Below are 11,892 nucleotides of genomic sequence, written 5' to 3'. Positions count from 1 at the left end.
AGTTGTTTTACCCTTAGAAGAAATAAGTCGCAAGCATTTAGAAACCGAAGAACAGAAATTTATTCAATCATCACAGAAAGTACAGCATAGAATTTTACAGACCCATGAGACACGTATAAACAATAGGTCATAAAGCAAATACGCAGAGAAACCAGGCACAACTTCAACAACAGTGCAAAACCCAGTCTGCTTTATTTAAGCAATTACTAGAAACCACAGAGACACGGAAACATCCATGCTAAACCACCGATACCTGACTCAGAAACACAAACACCATTCATCTGTTCTTCAAAAGCCCAACTCTTTACTGCTGAACTAGGCATTCTTGCTTTCCAGCCACCATGGCAGCAGGGTAGGAGCTATTGTTGATGGCACCTGCATCTTCATGAGATGGAGGTGTGACATCTGGCTCCTCAATCATGTTCTCGGTGAGATTTCCTTTTTCATCATCTCCACAGGCAATGGCTTCAAAGATAAGAGCATTCACTTCTTGGAACCTCTCTTCAGAGAGAGAGACCTCAGCAAGAAGCCTCCAAGCATTCTGCTCAGATGCCCCCTCGTAGTCCTCCTTCCTTTTCAGCACAATATGTCCACTAACCTCCCAGACAGCTGGGTTCACTTGGGTGTCCAGAAGCTCCTGATTCACTTCCCCAAGAGCTTGTTTCTCAGCATAACACTGTTTATTCAATAAGAAAAGTAGATGAGTTAAATCTAAAATTAGAAACCCAAATGCAGCAAAGTTGGCCATACCAGTGTAGCCTACGATCTGAAATTTTACCTGTGCAAAGAGAAAGATACGTTTCCCAGCATCAGCAATGAGAACATTGAAAGGTATGTTGTTATCCTGAAGGCAAATGCAGGAATCGGCCACAGTGTTCGCTAAATCTTGCAGAGTGTCTCCACCCTCAAAGACAAGACCTCTAACAGGATATTTTAACAGCTCAAAGATCTTCACCCCATTGCCTGCAGTGGTTATTTTCCTAGTTGGAGCCTTCTCAATGGGAAAGGGTGTGGCCAAGTAATAAGCCTGTTACCATGAAAGTTATGGAATTCATATTTCATTAACCAATGGAGCCAATTTTATAGTACAATGATTGCAGTTCAAAGGTGAGGTGGAAAGAAATAAGCCTGAAAGTGAAGGTGGTTGATGGTAGCAAATGCACCCAAGCTGTTGTAACCCAACCGGAAATATGGATTTCCTGCTTCCACAGCCATGTCAAGGGCAAGCAAAAAGCTTTCACGGTCGATCCTCTGCGGCAAGGACTCGAAAATCCTTGGGATTAGAAGCACATGCCCATATTCAATAGGACTAACCTGTTAATCATTGACAACAGAAACAGTGTCATTAAGACCTGATACTCATTACTCTCCAAGAACATGAAGAACAGAGATGCATACATTGATGGCAACAACGCTTGTAGAATTTTCGACATCAATGGGAGCATTGGGGATGAACTCAGGTTCCTCATCATTGCTTGGTTCAAACTGGAAGAGCACCTCCTCTTGCCCAACTTTAGTGAAGTTGAATTTGTTCCCATCAAAGGGCTGGAGGACTTTATCCACACGGAACTCAGTGGGCCTCTTCTTCAGGTGGCGGCCCTCATTCAGCTGGGCAATGAACCCATACTCACCCGGAATCACCTGGTCAGGAATTAACAAACAAATTGAGAGAAACCCACAACCCCAGTTGGCAGCCACAATGAAAAACCCAAAACCCAATTTGTCAACGAACTAGGAAAGAAATTAAAGATGAACAGAATCAATATCTGACCTTGGTTTCGCAAGCAGTGACATCATATCGAAAGAGCCCTTTCTGCATACGATCCTCCCACTGAGACATGAGCAAAACAATTTCAGTCCATAATTGATCGAATTCCAAAAAGAAAAGAAGGGAAAAGAAAGGAAAACATAGATTTTTTCTTTAATTCCCCTTTTTCTCTTACCTCTCCAAGAACGAGAGAGTCAAGGAAGGGCACAGGCTGCTCTTTGTTTTCATCACCGCTCGAAGCTTTCTCGTTAACAACGTCCTTCACCTTCTTGTAGGCATAAAGAGGGAGTTTTGCTCCTGTTTAAACCCCAATTAAGCAAATTCAAGCCCACGTCAAGAAATAACATAGATCACAAAAGAAAAAAAAAAAAAAAACAGAAAAGAAATTCAACAAATACCTTGAATGCAGCACTGCTTGAGGCAATTGCGGCCGCAACCACCAACCTGACGAGCACCATCGTCTGAATCCTCCTTCTGGTAATTCGAAACCACGGTGGGTACCCTCTTAATCCTCAGCGTATTCATTTTTTCAAGAACTCAAACACCAACCTAAAGAAATGGCTAAAGCGAGAGATCGATTGTTCGATACGGATTGATTGATCTAAAGAAATGGCTAAAGCGAGAGATCGAGTGTTCGATACGGATTGGTTGATCTAATCCTAAAGACAGTAGCTATGTTATACAGAATATAAGCCTAAACTAGCAGAGGAAAGCGTTGGAACCACCGCCGGCGAGGAAGAGCAGATCAGAGGGACTACCGCCTTCTGAAGGCAAAGCGCCACGCCCGCCGTGCGGCGAAGGGTTGCTCTCAATTACACAACCCTTGCGTCGTACCGCCCGGACATGTAAGAGAGGCGGCGGAATTCTTTGTATAGCCGTGATGTCTACAACTCGTCAAACAAGGGTTTTACCCCACCACCGTCACAACCCAAATCAAAATCCCTCCCTCCTTAGAAACCCTATATAGAAAACCACAAAACACACCGACCCACAACCCGCAGAACCCTTATTTCTCTTTCTCTTCTCTTGAAATCCCCGGATTTTGGAAGAAGAAAAATAGGAAGCTAGCTGCAGTGAAATGAGGAAGAAGGCGGCCTATCTGTTGGACTTGAGAGGCTTTTGTGTGTGCGGGGATCTGAAGAGCAGGTAGGTGACTTATATAGATGGGGGGGCGTGTTGAGGAGATATGTGGGTTTTAGGGGTGTGGTTGTGAACTTGTGGTTGAGCCTCCTCCACTCCTGTTTGGTTGAGTGGCCTTGGTGCTCCTGAATTTCAAATACAATTATTGATAGAGAGAGAAAGAGAGAAAGGGGTGTGTTTGGATGTAGGTGGATGGGTGTCTCTGAATAATTCTTTTAGCCCGTACCACCAATTTGTCCACTGGTCCCTCCGGGGACCACCATATGGCGTATGGCTCCCGGTCCGGGCTAAGAAAATGCCAACACCCACTACATTATTTTCATTGTCATTCATATATATATATATATATATATTCCACGCGCTTATCATGGAAGGTGTGTGAACTTTATTCCCGGTCAAGAAAATAATGCTCTGATCGGATCTTAATTCAATTTGATAAACCATAATTTGGATCACTGAACGTATACATTGAAAATAAACCATTTAATATATGTATAAATGTATAACGTCGGGTTCGGATACAAATAAATGAGACCAAACATAAATAAATAAAAAAACATAATTAATTTCATTGATACTAATTAATTTCATTCATAAGTATTCTTATAAATGTATTTTATTTATAAAATTTATTTTTTAAATGGTTTTAAATAAAATAAAATAAAAGGTAATTAGGTAGACGTTCCTTTTAATGGATAAATTTGATACTCAAAATATATTTATTTTTATAGGGTAATAATACGAAATTGGGAATGTACATGAAATTAAGGCAAGTAAGACGTATGACATCGAATTGTACATGTGACTTATATCACACTTATCCATAATAACCCTAACATGTTGACACGTATAGTGAACACACTTAAGCTTTTTAACTTTTTTTAGTAAAGAAAATGGACCCTGATTAAGACAGGACCTGCATTCTGTTATATTGAGGCTGACCTCCTACTAACCCCCTCTTATCATTTCTCCCATTTTTTATACGTGTATATTCTCTTCCCAAGTTGGAATCTTTCGGGCCATGTTAAATCTCATTTTCAAATCTACCCATAATGCGTTAGGTCGTGTTTGGTATGTGGAAAGTATTGAAAAAGGCCAAAAATAAAATAAAAAATTAAGTAATAAATTAAATTAATTTTAGCACCTAATTATTTTTTTATTCAAATTTAAGAAAAAAAGTTATTCCAATATGAAATTAGAACAACAAATTTGACCATAATTGGTTGACCATGGTCAACAATTCTCTTTAGGGCAACCTTTTCACTCTTTCCATGTTAGATGGATTCGAATTTGTAAAAAGATGTGTTTAAATTATTGTTTGGGCAAGGCCCTCTAATGACTAAGTTAGCTTTAATATCAAAATTTATTTTAAAATATAGATCGATCGATATGTCATGATTACCCGTTTATCATGATTTTAACACGTAATACTCAATCATTGACGATTAATAATAATCAATTATTCATTACATGTAACAACTGCTTGACTATTTTATGAGAAATATATGATTGATTTATTCACAGCATCTAATTGGTTGGTACTTCGGGTAATCTACTTTGACCCGGTGTTAAAATGCCCAAAAATTTCATTTGGGCACGTATGTTTGGCTATTCCATTACTTAAACATCCTCGATAATCATCCAATTAAATTATATTAAATAATAAATTAAATTTAAAAATACAAACTAAATTTTGTCTTTTACTTATTTGCTAATTTAAAACCCTGCGGGGTTCACATGGGAGCTTAGAAATGGCGACAAAATTAATTAAATTTGGAGAAAGTGCAAGACTCGGAAACATGTGTGCACAACTTCCAATGGCTTAAGAAAATAATGGATTGCTTATACAGATGGCAGTATCTGGGAATTTCTTATTTTATATTTATTTATTTATTTAATATTGTCACGTTCATATTAATTAATAGACCTACCGATTATTTAAAAATGGCATCCCAATATCTTTCAGTGAGAAAATAATTAAATTTCTTAAAATTTTGCAAAAAAAGACCGGACAGAAATAAAATATTATTATTTTATTGTGTAATAAAGGAGGATGTTGTGACACGATGGTGTCTCCACGAAAATAATACCATTGTGGGGCCCAAGGCTTTGATGATTCATACAAAGACGGAGAAAAAATCCGGAAATTATTAGGAAATTTCCTTATTATAATGCCAAAAAAAATCTCCTTTTTAGAAGAGGAGTGTTTGGCTAGCAAGAATCGGCTCCCATGCTGATGGGAACTTTCCCTGTGATATGTGAACTAGTAGAATAGGGGGTAGCCACGTGGGAGCCACTGAAATGTCTTGTCCTGAAAATGAACACGTGGTCTCTGTGTTTGCCCGTTGTAATTGGACGGCAGTGATCTATTATTTTGTGGCTCCCTCGAGAAACATTTCAGATTTAGACAAAAGCTGCCAGATTCGGAATCTTTGAGGGGATTATTCCATGTTGCTGCGGTAGATTGTGGACATTCTGGTCATTCCCTCATGTGGACTGAGTCTCATCTGACCTCTAAGGTTCATCTCTGCCGTCCATTGTTTGGACCACGTCAAGAAATAAAATGATGCCTTTTCCCCACAAAATTGAAAATTCATATTTTTCGAATTTCTTTCCCCTCTTGCTCGTTTGGAATATTTTTTGTCTTTGCATTTGGATTTAGTTGGATGATGGAAAAATCTTCTATACATTCATCGAATCATTTACATATTCGGGTTTTTTTATCATAAATTTTATATAAAATTATCAAAATGCATTTTCTTTAGACATCCCACATCCACAATTAAAAATTCTAATCCTATTTCTAATATGTTCTTTTTTTTTCTTTTCCACTCATTTTCATCATCTTCACCTCTTTTTTTATTTTTATTTTAAATAAAATGAAGATAAAGATAAAGAAGAAAGTAAACTAAATAAATAAATAAGAAACAAAGTTACCGGGGTGTCATATTGAAAAAAAAAAATATTTTTGACATTTTATATGAAATTTTTATTTTTAAAAAAATATATAAAATAGGTAGATAAGTAAATAAGATGGTATGATGTATTTAACTTTTAGCGAAAAGTATGATTTTTTTTATTAATACTTGGCAATATCTTTTATTAAAAAATAAAAATTTACTATATATATTACTAAAAATAATATTCAAATATTTTTTCAAGATTTATTAAAATTTTATTAACACCAAATGGTTTCATATATAGGGAATCTATTGCTATTGTAATAAGTAATAACTAACATTAAGTTATTTATAAGTGCATATTACATCAACAAATTGTCATTTTGCTTAGGAGTGTTTTGCAAGTAAAATTACTTGAAGTTGTCATTTTGCCTTAAAACATTAATAATCAAGACTTTTTTGTTTTCAATTCAAAAACTTCTTGGATACTTTATTCACTTTATAAAGTACTGCATTGCTTTTAGAAAATAAAAGTAAAATCACCCCCTTAAGGAAAACTCGACTTCTAGATCATTCTTATGGATTTTTCTTTATTATAGTCGATTCTTTTAATCCCACAAAATTTTCAATATTTGTCATTTAGGAAAAAATTAAAAAATACTATTTCTTTATACTTTGTGTTGGTTTTGGATTTTGACATTGGACGCTTAGGTTAGCTATGAAGTTTTTGGAATTGATTTCATGGAAGAGTTTGTGCGTATCTTTGATTCTCATTCTTCAGCCCTTATATAAAACGAACTTTCTAAGCTCCCTAGGATTTTATACCATCTTTTTATTTTAACATTTAGAGTTGGTTTATAGTAATTATTGAAAGTGTTTTTAGTATTTATAACATTTAAAATTTTTTACATTTTCTGTATTAAAAATACTTCATAAAATTACTATCAAACGTACTTTTAATCCCCTAATATATTTTACTATCAATACATAACAATTGTTAGGTTAATCCATTGATGGCGCATAATGGACCTATTTATGACAATTGACTGTTCGAGCAAATATGGTTGAAATGGAGTGGCTTACTTATTTGAGCACCATACTATTCAAAAGTATCCACCCGAACAACTCAATGCTTAAGCACCCACACTTTGATAAGAAAGTTTTTAAGGTAAAAAGGAGGTACATACGAAAAATTACATATCTACTATTAAAAGTGTATGATTAAATTTATATTATTGAACACAATCATCAAACACAAAAAAATGAACTTAGAGTATAAAATAATGAAATCGAAATTTGTATAAAATAATAAAACCAAAACACACATATGCTACTGACTCATCACATATTTTTATATTACAACAGATTCCTCTCGATAATAATCTCCATTTTTTTTATTACTAAGTTGTTGTATCTCTTTATATTTCAATCTTATCTTCTTGTTACCTTATACAATTTACTTACAACTAACTCCTAATTTTTCTATACATTTGTGGGCACCTACTCAAATCAATCTAAATACGTCACAAACAAGGCTTTAAAAATTTGATATGACATCAAATGGGTATCGTATGATTTAAATTTAAGCACCGAGACAAACCCAAGACATAAATAATCAAAATTTTGGGCCATAAAAAATTCACATTTTAGCCCACTTGCCGGTCAATACTTTGAGTCGTCTTATACTATTAATTACAAGTATTTACATCATAGTCAAGAAAAATCAACATATTCCAATCATAAAATATTTGAACATATCCTTCCTGAATCCTGACAACTTTTTGGGGCACCTTCCCATGAGACCCACACTACAAGAAAAGGTATGATGTTAATGCAACCATATTCCATCAAAAGATTTGGTAATATACTAATATATAGTTCCTTTACCAATAATTTTTCATATTTAGGGAGCAAATAATGGAATAAATTAAATCAAGTTAGGTGGGGGATGTTGTAAAGGGAAAACTACAAAAGGTGATCATCAAGGGGGTTGAAAATTGAAAAATGAAAAGTTGGTTCCATTAATTTTGAAGGTGAGGGGATGGGGATGGGGATGAGATGGCATCATAGAATAGAAGACAAGGGGAGGAAACTTCAGATGGGGAATCTGGTCCATTATCTGAATAGAAAACAAAAAAACATTATCCTTTCTTGGGAGGACACTATGCAGTGAAGAAGAGTGGTTGATTGGAAGGATTTCACATGGGTGGGGCACTAACCATCAACCCAGCGAGGTTGGCCATTCACGAGGGGTCTAAGTGTGTGGGACATATATATTGTCTGAGATGGAATTGTATATGGTTGTGGGGGGTTTGGACCACTTGCATGGCTTTTTACTTTTACATTTAATGTTCTTTATTGAGACGTCGATGTTATGATTTGGATACGTTTTTTTGTCTACAGGCTATGAATTATGATTGAAATGTAAAATAATTTTTTAAAAATTTATTTTTATATACTATGTCAAACTCTTATCCATCTAAAAATTGATTAAAAAATTAAGGTATTAATTTTTATTTTTTTTATTGTCTTAACTTGATATCCATTTAGATACCTTTTTGTTTTCAAAAATAAAAATTAATAGCAATTTATGCATCAAATACGATAGTATTTAAAAATTTATATTGAAAATATAATGATTTTGTAAAATTAGTTTAAAAAAAAAAATAGAGGTATTAAAAAAATTATTATATTAAATTTAAAAAAAAATTAAACTAATTTTGAGACGATAATGTAAATCTATACATTTTGTGTAAGAGGTCATACTTTAAGCATTTGAGAAGTTGTTTAAAAAAAAATTTTATATTATGTTCCGTTCCTGAAAAGTATTAGGAAAAAAAATATTAAAAAAAATAATTTTCTTATATTTGATTTTACTATGGAAAATATATAAAAAAAAAACCAAAGAAAGTAAAATATAATTAAAATTATTAAGAAATTTGTAAAATTTTAAATTATCTAATATTTATATAAAAAAGTTAAATAAGTGAATTTTTTTTTTGAAATAGTATATAAAAATAATTTATTAATTTTAAATCTATTTTTTATTTTTTTTATACTTTTCCTCATATTTTCCTTCAAACTTTTTGAGAACAAACATAACCTTACAATTATGGAAAAAACGAAAAGAAAGAATTCCACCAAGCATGAAACAGGTTTAATTTCTTGGTTTTGGAGTTTAGTTTTATAATATTCTCTACTTTTTAAAGTATGGACTATTGTGTGGTCCATGTGCAAGGCATGTGCACTCTTAGTTCATAAGATTATTTTTGTCTAAATTTAATTTTAATTGTTTGTAAGAATTTTAAAAATATAATTTATGAACAAAAATGAAGCAATATTGTTGAACAAATTTATGAAATTAAAACCAAAACAATATGATTAAATAAAAAGACTATATAGTCTTTTTATAGATGATGTTGTAAAGAAGGATAATTAAATTTTTAGTTCCATTACATCAATTTTAATTATTTAGTCAATTGTTTACTTCAAACTGTATATTATAAAAATAAATAGAATAGAGTCACTATCAAGTATGTCGTTAATACTAACTACGAATGATGATTTTGAAGGACCAGTTCCATCTGATTTGTTAGATGATGATCCATGGATTAAATCCAAAGATTTAACGCCTAGTAGATCCATTAGGAGGTGCAATTCTTATTAAATTTCAATTACACCTCATGATGGTGTGAATAAAGTCGAAGAAGTTCGGAATTTATTATGAAATCTAGGATTAATATTGTGAAAATAAATTGACAACCTTATAATATATACTAAAAAGAGAGGTCGAATCAAGTGCCGGTGTTTTTTTATGATTTTTAGCAAAACATGATGCAAATGATAGCAATTAAACTAATTTTTAGCAAAACATGATGCAAATGATAATAATTAGACTAATTATAAGTCAGATGAAAAGAGAATAGGATAAAAAGATATAGACAAATATTTTATAGTGATTTGACAATTACTTACACACACTACTTCTTAATTCAATTCGGACTCTAGAATTCTCCATTAAAATCAACGTTTTCCCTAACCAAAATCTTCAACCTTTACACTTTGATTTATGGTTCTAATCAATTCTCATAATTTTTCTCAAATAACTTGTTACACTTGAAATTAACCCTCGGAAGTTTACAAGAATGAACCTAAAAAATAAGCCACCCTGGTTTACAAATTGAAGATCAAGTACACAAGAAAAACTAAGATTAAAAATTAGGTACTAAAAAAAAACTATGATTAAAGTATAATAAGAGTACGTTTGAGAGTGATTCTAAAAAGCGTTTTTAACATTTCTAACACTTTGAATGATAACAAATTTCAAGTATGATTGTGACAATGATTTCAATAATCTAATATACCATAAAAGAGTAATGATAGCTTAAATAGGAGATTTTTGGAGAAATTTGTTGTTAGGTACAATTTCAAATTGACTTTGGGATTGGCCAAGTTATTAGTCACTAGGGAAAAATGATTGCAAAGAGCTTAATCGGCTTAGGACCAATCAACCGATGTGTGATAATTAAGGTCAAACCCCTTATTAGTCATTGCTAACTTGCATCATAACCTCCAACTCATCTGGTTAAGGTGGAACTTGACCGATTAAGACTCCCCCAACTTGTTTGCAACCAATTGAAGTCCCCATTTGCATTTTCCCCAAGCCAAGTGATTGGTACTCTTAGGGTCCAATTTATCTGTCTTTAAATATTAAATAAGATAATAATAATAATAAAAAATATCTATCCTTTTAACAAAATAAATATAAGATATAATTATAATTTGATAAAAAAAATCAAATAAGTATTATTATCTAAGATAATATATATTATAAATATTATAAAAAGATTAAATTGAGTTAAACTTATATTTAGGTTATCTGAAATTTCCACTTAATTCGATTTGAAATTAAGTTTGAATTAAAAAAACTTAACTCAAATCCAAATCTAGTATTAAAAATGATTGTTCAAATCCACCATAAAGTTACATTGGGTCGGATTAATTTACCTAAATTCCATTCCTATTTAAAATAAAATTTGATGAAAAAGTATACTTTAGGGTTTACTTTAAATCCACTTAATATTTAATATTTTAAGGTTTTAAATATTTATTTTGTAAACCCAAATAGCTAATTGATCATGATTAAAAATATTAAAATTAATCTTATCTTTAATAAAAACATTTTTAAATACAATTCTCAAATATAATACTTATCTTTGTTTCTTGTACTTGACCACTAAATTTGTGTACTTCTTCCATAAATATAAAAATCAAACATTATCCTAAAAAAGTTACTGATTATATTATTTAAAGTTTAATAAAATAAAGTAATAAGTTAAATTTAAAAATAAAAAAAACATTTTTTATATAGTTTTACAACAAACGCAATTGACTTGCCATTCTGCTTAGGGGTCAACTAATTGGAGTTTTGGACTGAACCCAAGTGGGGTCTGGACTGGCTTGATTGAATTGGTGGGCTTCAAAGTTAGGTAACCACAGTTGTGAATCAGAGCCATGTGGGCAAAGGAGAATAACTCATTTCGAATATGGGCCCAACATCATAAATCTACAAATTTAAATGTTTTTATTTACTGATAATACAAATTTGACATCTTTGATTTCATCAACTCCATTCTCCCCCCCACACAGAGATCACCCTTTGTTTGTTATTTTCTTGCACAGTTAGACTTGGAGAGTTTATTCTGTATTTGAAAATAGTTTTTTCATAAATAATTTAAAGTGTTAAAATATAATGACTCATATTGAACCGTGTAGATATTATTCGTTCTGAATCTAAAAGGACTCTCATATTTTTAAAATGTGTCAATATGGTTAAGAAGAGTTCATACATATATAATTCCCTTATTCGATAATATTGTGAAACTATCTTAATTATGTTTTATGAGATTACGAGACCAAACAAATAAATACCATTTAGGAGATCAAACAAACCTCTAACTTGGATCAATAATTGATTTTAATATCATTTGTAATGACTCATAATCAATCGTGTAAATATTGTTCGCTTTAAATCTAACAGACCTTCACGACTCTATAGAGCTTACAAATTTTCATGGCTTTAAA

General features: G+C 32.1%; 1 protein-coding gene across 1 annotated transcript; it reads right to left on the bottom strand.

The window, feature by feature from the left end:
* Positions 1-36: 36 nt before the first annotated feature.
* LOC117909227 (GDP-L-galactose phosphorylase 2-like) lies at positions 37-2,909 on the bottom strand. The gene is made up of 7 exons (XM_034823172.1): positions 2,167-2,909; positions 1,944-2,065; positions 1,772-1,831; positions 1,399-1,641; positions 1,129-1,314; positions 779-1,027; positions 37-676 (listed from the first exon to the last, which is right to left on the bottom strand). The coding sequence occupies exons 1-7, from the start codon at positions 2,291-2,293 to the stop codon at positions 305-307; spliced, it is 1,359 nt and encodes a 452-aa protein (XP_034679063.1). The 5' UTR covers positions 2,294-2,909; the 3' UTR covers positions 37-304.
* Positions 2,910-11,892: the final 8,983 nt, after the last annotated feature.

This window comes from Vitis riparia, chromosome 19 (assembly GCF_004353265.1).
Source record: "Vitis riparia cultivar Riparia Gloire de Montpellier isolate 1030 chromosome 19, EGFV_Vit.rip_1.0, whole genome shotgun sequence".
Lineage (NCBI taxonomy): Eukaryota > Viridiplantae > Streptophyta > Magnoliopsida > Vitales > Vitaceae > Vitis > Vitis riparia.
Note: the sequence above shows the minus strand (reverse complement) of the source record. Positions and strands in the feature narration are given on the sequence as shown.

Coding starts and splice junctions, on each gene's coding strand:
- LOC117909227 (XM_034823172.1), bottom strand. CDS start 2,293: ATGAATACGCTGAGGATTAAGAGGGTACCCACCGTGGTTTCGAATTAC. Junction 1,642..1,771: donor TCACTGCTTGCGAAACCAAG/GTCAGATATTGA, acceptor ATTCCTGACCAG/GTGATTCCGGGTGAGTATGG. Junction 1,315..1,398: donor CAAGCGTTGTTGCCATCAAT/GTATGCATCTCT, acceptor AATGATTAACAG/GTTAGTCCTATTGAATATGG.